The sequence below is a fragment of the Chaetodon trifascialis genome, chromosome 1, assembly GCF_039877785.1.
Source record: "Chaetodon trifascialis isolate fChaTrf1 chromosome 1, fChaTrf1.hap1, whole genome shotgun sequence".
NCBI lineage: Eukaryota > Metazoa > Chordata > Actinopteri > Chaetodontiformes > Chaetodontidae > Chaetodon > Chaetodon trifascialis.
Window position 1 is genome coordinate 25,499,850 of NC_092056.1, and position 18,958 is coordinate 25,518,807.

At 43.5% G+C, this 18,958-nt stretch overlaps 3 protein-coding genes across 5 annotated transcripts in view; all 3 read right to left on the bottom strand.

The window, feature by feature from the left end:
• LOC139333987 (synaptosomal-associated protein 25-A-like) overlaps positions 1-553 on the bottom strand; it is a 35,724-nt gene extending 35,171 nt beyond the window's left edge. The window contains exon 1 of one of the 2 annotated variants that reach the window (XM_070966753.1): positions 394-553. The gene's annotated coding sequence lies outside the window, so the exon portion shown is untranslated. The remainder of the gene's footprint in view (positions 1-393) is intronic. The other variant, XM_070966831.1, reaches the window with a different exon arrangement.
• Positions 554-3,344: 2,791 nt separating this feature from the next.
• lrrc28 (leucine rich repeat containing 28) lies at positions 3,345-11,309 on the bottom strand. Its single transcript, XM_070969047.1, has 10 exons — positions 11,130-11,309; positions 10,375-10,614; positions 10,140-10,180; positions 9,975-10,012; positions 9,335-9,472; positions 8,064-8,270; positions 7,877-7,979; positions 7,451-7,635; positions 6,526-6,685; positions 3,345-6,356 (listed from the first exon to the last, which is right to left on the bottom strand). Exons 2-10 carry the CDS (start codon positions 10,603-10,605, stop codon positions 6,287-6,289), a joined length of 1,173 nt encoding a protein of 390 aa, XP_070825148.1. The 5' UTR covers positions 10,606-10,614; positions 11,130-11,309; the 3' UTR covers positions 3,345-6,286.
• A 1,129-nt stretch (positions 11,310-12,438) lies between these two features.
• Positions 12,439-18,958, bottom strand: part of igf1rb (insulin-like growth factor 1b receptor) — a 51,228-nt gene continuing 44,708 nt past the window's right edge. For both annotated transcript variants that reach the window (XM_070965903.1, XM_070965981.1), the window contains one exon: positions 12,439-18,384. In XM_070965903.1, the coding sequence (XP_070822004.1) occupies positions 17,859-18,384 (526 nt within the window). In that variant the 3' untranslated portion in view covers positions 12,439-17,858. The remainder of the gene's footprint in view (positions 18,385-18,958) is intronic.

Genomic DNA, 18,958 nt, shown 5'->3' on the forward strand with positions numbered 1-18,958 from the left:
ATCCCGCGAAGGGCTTTACACCCGCCGCTGTAACCCTCCGCCTCAGCACGAGCCTTGAGAAAGACGAGAAACAGCCTCACACAGGCAGCTTCATCCGCTAATTTAATCCTTACAACAAACAGCTACTTTAATCTTGTAAGGCGTTTAAGCTGCCACCGAACTCTGGTGTGAAACACAGAAACGACATAAAGTTGTATCTTTTCAGGACATGAATGTGAGCTGAGACCCTCCAGCACCACCACAGGAGCTTCACCGGTCTAAGTTTAAAGCCACGGATTTTAGGATTATTTATTTACTTATTCTGTTGTGTTTTTTTGCTTTTTGTTTTTTTTTTCCAGTGGACACGACTGAGTTAAACAAAACCAAACAAAACAGAACACTAGTTTTGCCTACCTCGTTAAGTTTCTTCTGCTCTTCTTCGTCTTCTTTTTATGTTGCTGTGTTTGTTTGGACTCGGGCTGAAAATGTCGGTCCGTGCCTTCGCTCCACTCAATGGGACTGTCCCCGGAGGAAGCATACCGCCCTCCTCCACTCCGACCGCAAAGCGTCGCGGATGGAGACGCCACACACTTCCTGTTACTGTTTTACAAAATAAAACCTTGGCAAAACCACTTTCTTGTTGCATTGAATTAAACTTTTTTTAAACCTTGGGGGAGTCTCTGTGACTGCAGCAGCAGGGCAGATAGGATTTTGTGATGAGCGATGCCTCCATGTTGAATTTTTTTGCACTGTTGCCAGTGTTTCCCGCCAAACTTCAGCCACCCTTGACCACTTTCATTCACTGGAAGTGAACCGACTCAACGCTTTGTCAGATATATTTTTGAACAGCAAGCCAACATGTTTGAATTTCCCAAGAAACTGAAAACAAAGACTAAACGATAACACCTCAAGAGCTCTCAAACATCTGGGGCTAGGACTATTCTCTCACTGTCCTTCAACAACAACAGTCCCCCTAGGACAGTACGCAGTGCTGAGTCCAGGTTTTTAATTGATTAACTAACAATGAACAGGAATTACTGCCCTCATGGATTTATGTGAATTTGATAGGCCAAATCTGACTTTTGAAAAACATTTTTCATTCACATTTGTGCCATTTACATCTTTTGGCTGCTTTAAATTTGACGGTAAACTCACCTAACTTCCTTCCTCATTGTGTTGAATTTGATGCTCCTCACAAAATGGCCGCGCCCTCTGACGTCGGCGGGAGTGGATTAGAGGGTTATTGTTGTTGTTTTTTTCTGTCATTTTCTTGAAAAAAAAAAAAGTTCAAACAGGCAACTGTAGGACATGACGGTTCATCACAGAGCAGCTGAGAAAATGATTGCCAGAAATTCATTTTAAATTTTCATTCATTTTTACTATCAGCTTGTCTAGGACTTAGAGAAGAGAGCGATTCATTTTAAATCCTTCAGAAACAGGAGAGTTACAAAATTTTAAGATTTAAATGAAGCTCTTGTTTTCTCGTGCGCAGCTGGAGGTGAGGCTGCAGTGTGTGCACTTTTCTCCACTCCAGCCTCTTTATGCGGGGCGCAAGTTCTGCAGGTACCATCTGACAGATACTGAAGTCTTCTCTCTCTCTCTCTCTCTCTCTCTCTCACACACACACACACACACACACACACACACACACACACACACACACACACACACACTCATGGCTGATGACATTTTAAAAGATGTGTGGCTGGAATGTGATGTCTTCTGTTTTAATTCATCTCATTTTAACTCTCTGCAAAAACATTTTATTTGCATGAATTCTGTGTAAGAACTGAAAATAAGAAAAAGAAGACATATCTGAGCAGTAATAACCTCAGATCTGTTACCTTTAATGCAGCACAGGATCCCACATCACACTCCTCGTCAGTCCATGGTGCTGTATCCTGCTAATATCAGCCCAGTGTCTGCAGACATGTGTGCACAGTCTGCTGACAGAAAGGCTCTCTGAGACTCTCCTCAGTGTATGAAGCCTGGTACCCCTGGAGTTCTTGACTTAACACAATCAAAAGATGTGGATACTGAATATGACCAAAAATACCCAGTGAGAAACCAAATGAATCATGGACGACACGCTGTGAGGGACTCACTTATCACGTCCCGCTGTGTGCTTTTGTCAGGCTCTCATCACTTCAACCACATCAACTTTAACCTCGGCAGTGTTTACATCCAGTTATCCCCTCAGGTCTGATAACAAACAGAGGACCTGATCTTGACAGATGATGGATCTGCATTTTTCCACATGTGGTTCAGATCATTATGAGCCCAGTGAAGAACTCATTAAAGACCTCCTACCAAAAATGATGATCCATTAGCATCTCACTGGATTTCCAGTGAATGCAGTGGGACTGATTTCTCTCCTCAGGTGTTGTGCTTTCAAAATGACTTCATGCAGCACACAGCACATCCAGTAAAAGGGATATTAATGTGAGTACAGCTTCATTTATGAGTTCCACAGAGCAGATCTGAAAAAAGTTCAATAGGACTCTTTTGAATAAATGCTGCCAGAACGTTTGAGAGAGCGGCGCTTTAGGACGGGGATGAAGCAGGTGAGGACACTGCGCTGCCTGACTCAACACAGGAAATTACTGTGGTGTTGCATCATGTATCCAAATGCCACAGTGTCTCATTGTACGGCCTCCACTCAGGGTTACACACAGTTTAGCACAGCATGTGGAGTACAATTACCTCAGTTTATCGACTTCAGTGCTTATAAAGGATGATAATCCGTATAGCCTGAAACTGTTTTAATGACTATTAAGAGCTTGCAGTTAATTAGTTCAACAGCCGACTGAGCTTATATAAAAAAGATGATGTTTTTTTTCCATCCACAGCCAGGTTTCAAATCTGTGCCTTCCCTTGTGTTGACTGGAGTGACCCCAGCCAGGGGTGCCAGGGGAGGATGGACAGGATCAGCTTGTTAGATTGAACAGAAACATGATTTGATTTAAAAGTGTATTTCCACATAGTGATTCTGCTGTAACACCACATGTTGAAGTGCATGAAAACTAATTAGCATGCCAGCAGAGAGGTATAAACAGTAGAGATGGACAGCTCAACGTAAGGAAAGAACAGTTCTGACGGGCAGCCTGAGGAATGAACAGTTAAACTACTGAGAAGGAAATGGTTGAATAGAGCTAAGATAAATAAATAAATGCCTGAAACAGATAGCTATAAATAGCCTTATGGATTAATAGTTGAAAGTAATGGCTAAACAGTTGAAATAGTGAGCTAAGTGTGATGGAAGTGGATGAGATTGATAGCAAAAGTAATGTATATGCATTAAATTAATGAACTTTGCTTGAAGCAAAATGGTTGATAGAGCTAAAAGTAGATAGTTAAAAATAGATAATTTAACATGATTTATTTATGGTCTTGGAAAAGTTGAAACATCAGAATCGTCCTCACTACAAGGCCTGAGGAGTATGAACGCAAACTTGATCAAACCACCTAAACACTGACAGTTCAGCTTTATGAAAACATTCTCGTGAGGTTTAAGCTTAAAAGCATCTGGAACATGACGGGTGGTGCTCATGATACTACCTGAGCTCATCTGACAGGGCTGTGGAGGCACAGCTGCCATGAAAGGATGGCAACCTCTGCCCTCATGTATCTTATGATAAACCTGTTTCTTACACTTCAAAATAACTGATTTGAGAGCCGCAGAGTACAAAAAGTCTTCAAAGATCCTTCAGCCCTTTTTCAAGTTCACATTTCCCTCACGTAGATGATTACGAAGGAGACAAAAACATCACCTGCACGCACATAATCAGGTGGTGCTGATGCTTCTTAAAGTCTTTTTTCCGTTGCTCCATCACGTCTTCCCCTGCATGAAATCAGCTGCTGTTACCGTTGCTTCGTGTGTGTGTGTGCCTCTGTCCTGTGCTCATGTTGGGTGCAGATCTTATGTGTAGACCTTCTTTGTGTGTGTATACCCTGCGCCTACGTGTTTATATGAACATGCAGTGTGTGTGTGTGTGTGTGTGTGTGTGTTATTTCATATGTGCAGTCAGCAGAGATGTGATAGTCCCAGAGGGAGGGCAGAGAGCCGAGCAGCAGGAAGACCATCACGGCCTCACCCTCATGTGAACACCATCGATCCTGGTAATGGAGGTGCTGTGCTTTCCACCTCTCCAAACCCTCTGCTCCTGCTTGCAGACACAGTATTTAGGCTTCACGTGGTCAGTCATCGCACAACAACTTAAATGATCGGCAAAGATGTGAGCTTTGTCGATTTGCCTCAAAAAAGATGTGCTGATAGACATTTAACCAAATTCTTGGACACCACTGGACACTGGAAGTCTGTGGATGTCACCATGGCAGGAATTTGACTTTAAATCCACCCTTTTGTTGCATAATTTTACCATTTAGTATGACAGCAGGACTTTACAGTCATTGTCCATTTGAGGTTGAGCTGACATTTTCCTGTCCAGACAACAGGCGCACCATTCTTGCATCTCCGGGCAACTCAAAGACCTGCTGAAGGTGATTAACAGCACACGAGGCAGGCGGGGAACGCCAGTAAGACTGAAGAGGAATGTTTCTGGTGCATGTAATGAGGAAGATAGCTGGTATGGCAGATGAATAGACGGGCTGAGTTAAGGAAAGCTCCCCTGGCAAGCTCGTCTCTGGGCTGTTTGACACACCGTCCTGTTGCCAGGATATGTGTTAGGTCTGCGTCCTACATGCAGGGACGCCAAAGAGCTTGACTGTGCTGACCTACTAACACTAACGACTACATGCTGCTGATTGCCAGAATGAGATCAGTAATGTCTGCTAATCTCTGTAAACATGTATCTGTGTAAGAATACAGATTCTGTAGACAATCGGAAGAATTCTAGTTTCCGTCAGTACCCGAGCAGCATTGATCAATCACGCTTGAGCAGGCTTGGGTTTCATGCAGGTGAACAGTCCCTGTGGAGGGTAAAAGAGGGAGAATGCATCGGCTGGAACACAATCTGGGAACCCATCAACTCTGTTTTTTATCTGTGTTCATGTGCAGATACCTAATAATAGAGGTTAGCATGTCAAATGTCAAGCTGTTGAGTTTGTAACTCAAAGCGAACATTGGCTGAACGGTTGTCTGACGACGCTGATGGGTTCCGAGGTTGAGGCGGTACTTACTCCAAACATTCACACAATGCTTGCTGTGAAACGGACAGAGAGGACTTGGAGAGCAGTGGAGGTATTAAGCTGCTGTGACCTGTGTTAAGTGTTTATATCACAATCTCAAAACAGTTAAGTGTTGTTTTCAATGGCTGATGCTTTAACACACACATTTCACACTAACACCTTTCCACACGTCCACTTGGACAAAATGTCTTCGGTGTGAAGAAAAAATACAAATTCACTGAAAGTCAAACATCAGGCAACATCTACTGCCAAACCCAACAAAGTCAAAACAAATGATAAATTAGAATTGCACGGAAAAGTCACGAACATCAACACACAGCAGTCAGCCGGCCCAGAGGGTCACACGGTGCCTGTGAGGTGTGCAGACCTGATGTCCTACAGAGGATGACACAACCCTGTGACTGCAGAGAGTCTGCAGGTGATGGTGGAGTTGCAGGTGAGCTGTCGTTGCGACAATCTGACCATTTGGGGTTTATGCAATGATAAAAGCATTAGTTTTGAATCATTATATAAACTTACATCTGACTCGAGTGTCTTTGTTCAGAGACACGTGGCTGCTGCTGAAGAGTGAGCGTGGCAGCTGCTGCTGAATACAACACACATCAAACTGATACAAACGTTTGTACATTAGAACTCTTCACTGTTTTTCCAGCAATCAGTAAAACAAACTGCACTACAAAGTTAATACCTCAAATATGACTCCACAGTCAACAGGATGAGTCTGCTGCAATGAACTTGTGTGTGAAAAATGACTGATGTCACAAAAACAAGTGCTTGTTCTTCAAAAGTGCCCCTTTGTGAGTCGTTTCTTCAGGTCTAATACTGTTAGTTTCTAGACGGAGCGAGCTGAATGAGCACACAGGTGCACTGTTAACACATAGCAGTAATTATATTGATCCCCACCACACACACGGGAATACAATCCTCCCTGTTGATCAGACTCAGGAACGTCATGCAGGTTTGAAACGCTGCTGAACGAGCTGCGTGTCCATCATCTGAGCCACCGAGCATCCACACTGTGGCTCTTCGTATTGTCAGTCAAGCACAGAGCTCCTGCACGAGACCTTCAAGACCCACACAGATTAGAAGCTGTCCTCTGTCACCTTCTGGAAACCACTCAACGGCTCCTGGGCGAATGTGTACAGGGACGAAGAAAACATCATCCCTGGAGGTCAAAGGTCCTGAGGCAGTGACTGGAGCAGCAATAGGCCACAAAACTCACAGTCGTCCTTCAGAGGAGAGAAATGAGGAGAAAGACGAGCATGTTTAGCTGAAAACAATTAATTTGCAAATATGAAATGAGATTTGTAGCTATCTTTCAGTGTCGTGAAAAAGAGGGACGCTGCCGTCTAGTTGTTACAACTCGGTCGTAGCTGATGGAGGTGTGTTTGTTCTGACCTGCGGTGCACTCCTGCCAGTGCCGTGTCACGGAGGGGGAAGAGTTTGGGGTATATAACGGTGAACATGGCTTGACTGCAGCGGTGGCAGTGTCCCAGGGGGAACCGCAGCAGGTCCAGCAGGCTCTTTGGGAGGCTGATGGGAGGCAGCAAGTTGAGGTCTAAAAGCAGATCAGTACAGGACATATTCGTAAAACTATGCCGTCAAACAAAGTGCGTTTAAGTAACCTGATTAACAAAAAACTTGCGACTTGTGACCATCCGATGTAGACAAGTTCACAAGCAGCACTCTAGCAGAAAAGAGAAAAAAGTTATGTCCACTGTGCCAGGCTCTGCTAGTCACATCTGTCGTCCTTAGTCGTTATCTTGATAGTCCGTTTAATTCCACCTGTACACCGACTGAGTCACTAGGCTACAGTTAGCTTGTAGTGTGCAGAGTGAAGAGAGGGCAGTTAGCTCTTTAGTGCCAAGCAAAACTCAAACCTCTGCAAACATCTGCAGTCCACAAACCCGCTACCGCCAGAGTAACGCTGGTCATGATCAGTGTTAACTATAAACTTGATTGTTACTGAATTAAAACTACTTATGGGCCATGGGCCAAGCAAGAATCTGTATCACAAGGTCCAATTCAATGTCAGCTTCAACAGCAGGATGACTGAGAGTGGACAACTCGTGTGATACACCACTGCAATAACTTACATCACATCACTCTCACGTTACAGGCAGCGTGCACCACATTATGCAGTTCTGATTATATGATATATACAGTATGAAGCAACCATCACTGAAACTACGCCAATTCGGTCAACCTTGCTCATAAACAACTACAAAACAAAACTTAATTCAGTTATGTGTAGGTTACATCTTGGTGAAGTTCAGCTTGCCCCCCCACACACAGGTACATGGGGTGTATACACAGTGCTCACCTGTCGGGCGGTGGTGGTAGATGCGGTGCAGGGTTCTCATGGCGAGCTCCTCCAGGGGAACCACGTTATCCCTCTCTGAGCCCACCACGTTCACTTCAGCCGGAAGCCCGACCAGAGCCTGACTCAGCGCCTCACCCAGCACCTTACCCAGGTCACCCTCCAACACCTGGGCTGACACACCGCACCTGTACCAGAGCGACACACGCAGATACAGTGCCTCCATTTATTTCCTTAATCTCATACAGAACATTATGTAACAGCATTCCTTCTACAGTGTCTCCAGCATATTTTTCACTCTTTGATCATTTTGTTCCTTCAAATTACTCTCCATTTAATGGAGGTGAACTGATGCAAGTCACATGAACTGAATACAACTTCAGCTGTCCTAAACTGGATGAAAATTATCTGATTGGTAAGCTGCATTACTCGCTGCAGCCGATGACCTTGTTATACAAGTAGGAGGGAAGGCCTTTCAGGTCCACATTGTTGTCCACAAACACAAACTGCAGCTCCCGTGATCTGCCCAGATCTGAAACACACACAGATGTTAACACTACCGTGCTCACAATATCTACATCGCTATGACAACGCAAAGATAAGCGTGTCCACTGACCGAGCGGTAGGAAGGTGAGCCGGTTGGCGGCCATGGAGAGCTGGTTGAGGCGGTGGAGCCAGCAGAGCTGTCGAGGAACGTGGCTCAGTAGGTTTTGGTCTGCTGTGAGATTTTGCAGGGAAATGCAGCGATGCAGCTGATCTGGAAGAGAGGTCAGCTGGTTCATCGACACGTCCAGAGTCTCCAGTTCCTGCAGGTCACCGAGCTCTGAAGGCGTCACACAGACAGACATGACGGAGAGGCTGAAAGTGTTTCCACATCAGATCTTAACCATTTCAAAAACATATCGACAGAAAAAAACTCACAATGAAACAGCACAAAATTAGCAGACGCACTGTTGGTGTGATAACACCTGAGACCTTTAGTCATCAGACAGTATTTTAACAGAAGTACGACTGTACATTTCTAAACTGGGCTTGAAATGGTGATGAAACTTTCTTGGCACATTGAAAACCGTGACAAAAAAATCAGAATCTTAAAAAGGCAAACAGATCTCTGTCTGCCAGAGTGTGTTAAGATGCTTCTGTAGGCATACAACATAAATCTTTGTCCAAATTTGTCCAAACCTGCCTTTCCACGAGTCATTTCTTGGGAAACAAACAGGCAGCTTACATTTTTGTTTTCCACAACTAACAGCAAAATGCTGAAATGAAACGCTCATCGATGTTTCTGAATCATTTACAAAATATGCTAAGGCTGAAAATCATAAGATGGTAAACTGAACAATAGGTGTGTTTATGAATCCTCCAGAATAATATAGAAGTCAACAACAACCTGGAATTTAGCTTTGGATACTGTATAACACTGAGTTTTCCCCACTGTGTTGTCCCTGCTGCTCTGCAACACAGAGAGGCTGCTCTGTCTGTTGATTGCCAATCAGCTGAGTACCTCTGTTGCCCTCTGCTGGCAAGTAAAATACTCACAACTCAATTGAAATTGGTATTCTGCCAAGTGCGAATGGACAGCCAGTGGCAACTGGATTTAAATTGTTAATTCAACTTCATCCCTTGAATAAAGCATAAACTCAGGCGAGCTGCGTGGGGCACACACACATATACTCGATACACAAACTCACAGTAAAATAGGTTGAAATGTATATATTTCTTGTTTTATCTTTATCCTCTACGATACGCTCTTTATTTGATGGTTTTGTCTGGGTGCTGAAGAACCAATATTTCATTTCAACTGTTCAACTATTTCTGAATCGCTGGAGTGACAAAATAACCCCAAAGAGCTCTGTGTAAAAAAAGACAGACAGCTGCTGTTTTTACCTGGAGGAAGGCATTTCAGCTGGTTATTGGACAGTCTCAGGTGCCGTAGCGACCTCAGTCGACCAATCTCTGGGCAGAGGAGCTGGAGGGCGTTATTGCTAAGGTCCAATGACTGCAGTCTGGCCAGGTTTCCAATAGCTGGGGATCAAACCACAGTTGCCTCATTACGGTCAACATAGCTGGTACATGTCACAAATAAAAATAACCTTCAGGGTGACTTCACCTCTGGAATTTTCTGGTTTAAATTCTTTCACTGTAGGTTTTACTAAAGCCCCATGTTGATCATGTTAAGTCATGTCAGTATTAATAAATGAATGTGTGTTGTGTGTGATTTCTACATGTGTGTGAGCATCTCATCTCTATTCTCACTGTGGGTGTTGGTTTGCACTCCCTTGTTCAATCTCACCAGAATCAGCTACAGTATTCCTTGTCACATTTATTATTGTCAAATCACTTCTGATCTATGTTTTACTAAAACACTGAAAACATTTTCCATGTAGAACAATCATGCACAGGCACTTGATGACTACGTCTCAGACCATAAAGACCTTCTCAGTGTTGGGTTTAAATGGTGTTAAACTAAGTACCAGAAAAATCACTGTAGACACTGGCACATTATCATTACATAAAACAGACTTACCTTCAGGAATAATGACTATGTTGTTTGAGTGCAAATACCTTAAAAAGAAAGAAAAAACAAACAAACAAACAAAAAAAACAATTAGAATTCATTGATTAATGTTCAAAACCTGGCAACTAATATGATTATTTGTACAAAAAACACATTGCTTAGCTGAATACTCACAGTTCAATTAGATTTGGGAGCTTCTGAGCAAGATTATCAGGCTGAGAGAGAGAGAACAGAAATAATCAGTGAATCTCACTGGGAGTAAACCTGTGACATGTCCCTGCTCACTCTTCTCTTTTGTAGAACTGACAGACCTAAAATGTCTATAACGGTCTTGAGCCATGCTCTATTATGTATGTATGTTTACATCAAGCCTATCGGTGTCTGACACAGCAAAATCACCGTGAAATACCAGTGTAGTGAGTGAATTCCTCTTCATGTACAGCCTCTCCAGAAACTGCAGGCCTTCATCCTTCAGCAGCTCGACGGGGAAACTGTTCAGGTTTCTGTAGTTAAGAAACAGGCTTTTGTGGCGCTCCTGCTTGGCCATGAAAATAGTTTCATGGAGTTCAGTTGCCATTTCTGAGGAAACCTCTCCTCCCCGGTGGAGGAGACTTGGCAGTGGCTCCTGCTTCTCTGGCATTACTGTTTCCTGATAGAAAAACAAATGAGCAGAGACATTAAGAGACAGCACTATTTGTTTTGTCTTTGCGACTGGCAGACTAGGACAACACAGCATGCAACACGATCATTAAAACCAAAGGTAAGTTGTATGCCTCTGCGCCATATATGACTCTAATTAAAGGTGCACAGACATACATATACTTGAGGCATATTAGTTCATTTAAAAGCTACAACAGGCTATGTTACTGTATGAGGCAGTGGCTGCTTTGACAGGCCACTCGGAGCAAAATTACCGACAGTAATAGTAGGTTACGCTCTACGGTACTGTTGATATAGACGGCGCAGAGCAGCAACTGTGTTGAAGACACGACATACTGCATACGACATAAGTCAAAACAAAAACTTAATGGTACTTCAGTGAACCAACTCGTCTAGCTGACATTATGCTCGCCTGTCATCTTTGGCTACATTAGCATGCTAGCTATGTGGCCGTTATTAGCACATCACTATTGACAATAGGTCGCAGAAAAAACCGTTATTTACCTTAATGGTGCAGGACCATTTTGTTCTGCTTTTATGTCCCACATGTGGTCATGGTCCGCCAAATGCAAAATATGCGCTTGTGAAAGCACATAAGCTAACGTAAAGTTGTTGAACTGAGCGTTATCTACAATAAACAACGTAAGACGTCACCATCTCAGGTCAACGGGCACGCTCATCTTCTTCCCTTTCTGAATTCACAGCGGACAGGACGCTGCCGGTATATTGCTACTGCCACCTGCTGTTACATCGTTAAACTGCACGAGAAGTGACATCCCTCATGCATTGTAGTACATTTACTCAAGTAGTCAAGTACTAGAAGTGAAATACTGAGGTAACTGACCCTTACTACATTATACTTCTACTGTATAACATTTCTTTCTTTCTTTCTTTCTTTCTTTCTTTCTTTCTTTCTTTCTTTCTTTCTTTCTTTCTTTCTTTCTTAACTGAAGCAATAATGGAGCAAAACAGCATATTCCATGTACCACTGTAGTGTAGTCAGAACCAGTCCTTCATCATCATTCCAATCTCATTCAGTTTTATATTTAGCTGTATAGCTGCTGTACTGTGCTGGTAAAGACAGAGTCTCAGGCAATCCTTGTGCCATAGACCCAGCACTGTCTTTTAGAAATTAGTTACAACTGAGGAGCTCTTTTCAGAAGAGAAACACAAAATGTGAGACCCCTCATCAGCATCGTTTATTATGTAGTGGCACCACTGTGGCAGCTGGAGCACACGATACACACTTCCCAAAAAAGACAAGCAGTGGAAAAGTTTGCATACATTTTTATTCATCTTAAATCTTGTGTAGAAAAAAAAAGAATCAGAGAAACAGACATTCTCTTTTCCTTCAGCCAATCATTTTCCCAGTACTCAGAATATATTGGTAACAGGAAAAATTCTTACAAGATGTACAAAAGAAAAATGAAACCTCAGTCTAACAGATCATTTCAATAGAAACGCAAGAGTTGGAAGGCTATGAATAATTTACACACATCAAAATCTTGATAACAAATTGGCCATCAATGTGACAAAAGGAAAAAAGAAAATTGATTTCATGTCCGCTCTGCGAGGTGTTCCAGTGGTAAAAGTGAGGCAAAAATCAGACCACAAACACTGAAGGACCATCCTGATCTCGTCGCATCACTGTGAACTGGCACTGGACCACCACGCTGCTCAGTCAGCTGTGGTTGAACTCTTAACTGAAACCCAAATCACTGACTCCACCAGCCTGAAACTACAAACCTGCCTCATTAGGGGAAGAAGACTCAAAAAAAAAAAGAAAGAAAGAAAGGTAAGGATGCTTTTCGTACTGGGATTATGATCACCATGGCAACAAGTCCAGGCAAAAGGAACAATGTCAAAGTCCTGTAACGGCAGTAACGATGCATGAAGGGGAAGTAACATATGAAACATCATTAACGAGCTCCACAGTTACCAGAGGTGTCACCACAGGAACCAGTGCAGATGACTGGGATGACACGTCTTTGAGCAGACAGCTTCCATTAAACCAGATGATGTCTACCTCTGACTGACTTCCTTCTACCTGCTGCACCACATGGTTTCACTCAGCTTCCAGCGAACGTTAAAGCCTGTTTGAATATGTGGTGAGTGCATTCACCCCCACAGAGGATGGAAAAGTGCACACGCCAGTCACAGCTCACGTCTTCTCTGGACCGACACCTAGCAGAGGTATTTACACAATGCCATAAATGTGTGTTGTGTTTAAAGTTACCCAGTGCAGATTGTCCCAAACTAGACACAGGTCCACAGAAAAAAATCCTTCCTTTGTTTTTAAGTGGCCAAAAGCGACTGACACAAGTCCCATAATGCCCCTCTGCACATGTGTATGTACTGTATGTACTGAAAGACTGAAGGGTCACAGTGAAAACATGAAAAAACTGTCAACTTGTAGTCCCGTGCCTCCAATCTCATCCCTTCTGTGTCACAATGTGTAAAGGAGATGTAGTAATAGCATGTTTTCAGACACATGCCAGAAAACAGAGCCAGAAAAAAGACATTTTCAGCTGCTTTAAGACAGCCTGGGACTTCAAACAATGACCAAAGCACAGTGTAACACGTCAGGTATGGATTTTAACAGTTTCTTTCAGAGGTGACACCTTCTGGCAGCCCCACTCTGAGTCTGTCACGTCTCACCGTCACATTCACAGAGCAAGGCATGCAATGACTTCTCTCTTAACAACTTTAACGCTGCACTAGCGCTGCACTAACGCTTCCACAATCTTCAAGGTCTCTTCTATCTATCTGCAGCTTATTCCGTCTGCAGCCTGAAATGTCACGCGTCTACAGGCAATTTGTAGCCCAAAATTATTACGTTTTATTATCAGTTATATTTGTGTAGATTCACGTCTCAGTGTGTTATTTAATATTTCCATATAAAATAATGCATGTCTACTTTCCTTGTGATGTACAAAACAATACAGGGGATATCATTTCCATCTACCTGGACAGGAAAACATAGTCCCAGCTTGGGTGAATGGGTTAAAAATCCTTTTAAATGTTTTTCAAAGATCACTTGGAAATAATAAAAAAAAGATGCATTGTGATGTCACTGGAGTGTAATGGTGACACATGAGAGGCCCAGACTGGGGCTGGACACGCAGCCTGATTATGATTACGATTTGCAGAATAAAGACAGCATTAGCTGGGTTTCATCACTCATCATGTTTCCGTGGACCCCTCCTCGCCCCTCCAGGATGGTTTGGTTTGTGGTTTGAATTTGACCATGTTAACAGCACTCAGTAAGGTCGTCATTACAGCCGGACAACTGAGATGAGATGTTTTGTTTTTCTGTACATGTAAATAGATTGAAAAGAAAAGAAAACGTGAGGTAGATGGATGATTGAAGGGATAACAAAACCTTCCCCCTAGGAGGGCAACAGAACATCAAAATATCAGAAGGAAAAAAAGACTTGTGGGGAATTTGTACAGTGATTTACACTCGATAAAAAAAACATAAATAACCAAGGAACATCTGGGCTGGGAATCAATACATCTATTGAAAAATCTATTCCAGGTGTCCTCTCTGATCGTCTTCATATCTTACTTTGACGCGTTTCTTCCGTAAATCAAAAAACAGTCTGTTTGATGCTCAGCTGGGGTCTCCAGTTACACTTAGTCCCCCGTTTACATTTAGTATTCTAATAAAAGAAGACGTTCAGAAGAAAAGAGCCTCTTATGAATCCTTCTAGTGTCATCCTTAGTTGTAAGTATTTAAAAAAAAAATCTCTCAGTGCTGTAAGATAAACCCACTCGTTTCTCAACCCAATTTAACTTCAGCAATCGTCTACAAACATGTTAATATGTTGGAAAAAGATAAATAATGTGGATTGCTCCAGCAGCATTCACAAAACCACCCTTGATTCAAGAGAGAAGTTGATTAGCAGAAAGTGAACTCATCCCACAGACAGGCTTTTGCACTGGCCTTCAGGACAGTCAGAAGTGAAGGCTTGCTGCTGCATTAAATAAACTCTAGTTTACATTTGCTTTGTACCTTGAACCCAGTGTCATTACACAGCACAGACATATGGAAAACTGAACTGACAATATTTCATAAAAGGTTATCAGACGAGTCAGAAACGGACCTGAATCCATCAATAAATAATCTAAATCTAAAGCCTAAAATTTCATTATTTAACTCCTCTATTGGCTTTCACCAGCTCATTGTATTTCAGCTCCTTAGTCATCCTAATTTGATTTGATCATCATCATCATCATCATCAGCTCTTCTCCGCGCACATTTTCCATTTTCCTAACGTTTACATGGCACAAATACTGCCACGTCCATGTATAATTAGGCCAATCATTAGCGTGGCATTGGTGGAGCATCGGTGTGGCGAGCTTGCTTACCTGAAAACCTGAAAGCTAAAGACACGCTGCTACATGGCTGCAGCTAACTTCCGTTTAAACTATGCTAACAAAGCTAGCACCACTTGGAAGCTCAGACACCACGCTTTAATCTTCATCTTCAAGAGGTTAAGAGTGCAATAAAATAAGTGCACCCCTTGATATTCCAGCGGCATGTCGTTTAACCACTCTAAAGCTTAAAGTAGCATTAGCTTGACAACTTTGTTAGAATGTGGGTGCTGGCTAAATGCTGCTTCAGCACGCAGCACAGTGTATGGATGAGGACAGGCACTCACTGGGGGGCTTTTATGATAAAGCTTCAACGAGATAGCTGGCAAATAAAGCCCAAAACAAATGGGGGAACATTAAATGAAAAATAAATTAATTAATTACAATCAAACTATGCAGCTGAAGAATAAAATGAGCTTGTGGAATATAAAGTTTCACTTATTTTATCAACGGACTGGAGCAAAGGGGAAAAAAAGCTTTTTGTCTTTACACAACTGATGGGAGGTAAAGGGAGAAGTATCTTTTTTACGCTCCATCTTAATAAACAAACACAATCATTTACTGATGTGTTCAATTACATTTTGACTTGTCTGCTAACCTGTTATTGTATTTTGTCAGCATTGGGCCTCCATACAGTAAGTGCATGGACCCCTCCGCGACTGCAGAACCCCCTTCTGGTTTCAGACTGGTCCAAACACTGCTCCTGTCTAATGAGCAAAGATGGCAGAGTCAGAGGGACAGAGAATCAAACAGAGGTTAACATGCACGCACGCACGCACGCACGCACGCACGCACGCACGCACGCACGCACGCACGCACGCACGCACGCACGCACGCCAGGCTGGATGTCTCAACATATGACACCACAAATAAAGAAGAAGAAAAATAAAGAAAAGCAGAAAAGGATTTAACTTTTCTTTTTGACCTGAGATTTAGTTGGGACTCAGCAGGGAAGCCTGACCTCTGACCTCTGATGCTGCCTTCAAATGGGGTCGTGTTTACGGTGTTCTTATGAACCCCACAGTCGTGTGGTGTTGGTGACCTTGGTAGCGGAGTTCATGAGTTGTGATGCGTTTGCTGACGCTTTTAGAAAAAAATGGAGGCCATGGAAGAGGATGGAAAATTAATATATTGTAATTTTATAATACTTCTGAGGAATAAGTCAATATAGTCTCGCCTCCACGTTGCCATTGCCTCGCCCGGTGTTCTCACGACTTCACCACTTGAACACAGAGCTTTTCCAGTACAAAACTGCGTAACCACAAGCTGACGAGTTCCGCCTGAAGGCAGCGTGAGTGTGAGTATACGAGGACAGAGGTGGAGGCGCCCTGAGAGATCACGAGGACAGCGATGGTTACTGGCAGCATCGCCGTCCTCTCGTCAGATGGGAGGGGAAGTTACCGGTGTTTCACAACACAAGGCAAATTGTCGTACCTTTACGCAAACACAGAAACGAAACCAGCGCAGATACACTTTACACAATTACAAGCATTAAAAAAATGGACTGTAGTGGAAACGTTCGCAGATCCAACCTGAAGGAGTTTTTTCTCTTTTTATATATAGATATTAACTATATTACAACCACAAGAGAAACAAGGAATAGCAGCTTCTTTCTGTACATGATGAATGTCTCCAACCGTATAAAAGTTAGAAAAGTGACACAAACAACTGGTGCATACATAAAGGCTCTGCCCACGTAGAGATGTTGTAAATGTTGGAGACTAATGACTAGCCTAAAAAAATACCTGTCTGTATACAACAACAAGGACGCCTCTGAACTCGGAGTGCACCCCGGCTCAGAGACGTTATAGAGATAGTGTTCATATTTGTTCTCCTCTTTATGCTCTTCCCTCCGCAGTCCTTGCTTCAAGGATTTTTTTTTTTTTGCTTCTTTATTGACTAGTTTTGGTGTTTATACCGTAACGGAACAGCACTTTGTGAGAGGATGTGGCTCAATTTCAGACAAACGGATGTAACCAAGGTCCACGACTTCAGTTTGACAGAGTACAGAGGCTGCAGGTATCAAACAGAAAGAGCGGAGTGGCGAAGGACTGAAGAGGGAAGTTAAAATCCCTTTGATCACATTTTAAGAATGGTGTGGTCGCAGATCAAAGTGCTTTTTTTTTTGTTGCTTGTCTTTTCAACCCGGTGTGATGGAGAATTACAGGGCAAGACTGCAGAAGAGAGAATTTGTCAAAAAGTACAGTTTTGGCAAACAAATTTGGCAGAGTTGACCTTTCTCCCTCTGGTTGGTTGTCTGTTTCAGCGGATTGGCTGTTGACCAGGCATTACGCTGACACCCAGCCTGCAGAGCAACGAGACTGTACGAATGGCGGAGACCCTGACCTCTCTGAAGCACTTTTCATTAGATATGCTTAACAATTTCACCATAATGCCCGCCCAAAAGCGACCAAAACGCCGGTCATTTATAAAGGCCTACACATTTTGTTTTCCCATTTGGAAATACATATAAAAAAGTAACAAACGACAATTTATAAAATAAGTTCAGCCATAAAGAGAGAGATCTCCCCCAAATAACTTTTACTTTTTCTTTCTTTTACCTTTTTTTTCTTTTCTTTTTATTGGTCTTCCCACTCAGCAGCAGGGGCAGTGTCTCGTCTGACAGCCTGCTGGTAGAAACCGAAACTAGGATAATATGAAAAAGTGTGTGGAGGTACAGCAGAGCATGGACTTAGTGACAGTTATCTCCACCTTCCTGTGAGTCTTTGCTCCTCACTGAGTGGCCACACCCAGCTGGTGGACATGGTTTTGCTGTGATTTAAAAAAAAAAAAAAAAAAGAAAGAAAAGAAGACATCGGGTTCTGCAGAGCAGCAGGAGGTCTGCAGTCTGTCCAGTCAGCAGGCAGAGGACTGCGGGAGCGGCATGGCACGTTCGTTTTTGCGTCCTCCGTTCATGTGTGCGTACGGCGGCAGTTCGTCTAAAGACGGCCGCACCGTGACGCCTGAGCCCGCCCCGTGCCCTGACCCTGCGGCAAGGCCCGCCCCAGACAGCCCGTTGGCAGCCTGCTGGCCGGAGGGCTGCTTGTCCACGGCAGCGGTCGACGTGCAGGGAGAGGACGGGGAGCTGGGGGCAAGCGAGGGGGCGGGTGGAGCCTCTGAGGTGGGGGAGGGAGGGGTCTGTTGGGGGACAGGTGTTTGCTGTGGCTGTGTGGAAGAAGCGGGGTCCAGAGGAATGCCGTCCATGTTGTCCAGCTTGTCCAGGTGGAGCTGTGGAGCGTCGGCCGGCTTGTTGTCGGCGCTGTAGAAGAAACTAACCTCTCTGAAAGATGGCTCCAGCTCGTCCTTTATGCTACTGATGATCTCCACGAAGGATGGACGCATCTTAGGATTGTACTGCCAACACATTCGCATCAGCTCGAACCTACACACACACATACACACGCGTTAGTTCGGTCTGCATCAACAACATGTCCTCCTGCAGTAATGACTCCATCCAGAGGAACTGCACCTTCCTTCTGACAAGCCAATATTTACTTTTGCCAAATGTTTGCTTTCTGTTGCTAAAACGGCTGTGCGTGACCCCCCTACTTCTTGTTTATGAAGCACAGAGCTGATGCTGCTTTCACCAGGGTCCAGCAGCTGCCACAGCGATCCATCAAACCTGCTTCTGACAAGCCTGACACACCACAACGGCCACCTGTATGCCACCTCTAATGTACCAAATTTGTTGCTTGGCAGATGTGTTATGCTCTTGCTTTCTACAGCTCCCGTGCAGTGACAAAGCTGAGAGTTTGTGTTGTAAACCAAGGTATCTGCGCTAAGCTAAGCTAAGCTAAGTTAACCTAACGGCTGCTGGCTACAGCGGCATGGTGTGCGTACAAGTATCAATCTTCTCATCTGACTCTTGGCATCAATGCAAATAAGTGTATTTCCCATGATGTTGAACTCTTCCTTTAAAGGTGAATTCACTGCTTACAAAGGATTTTCTAATATAT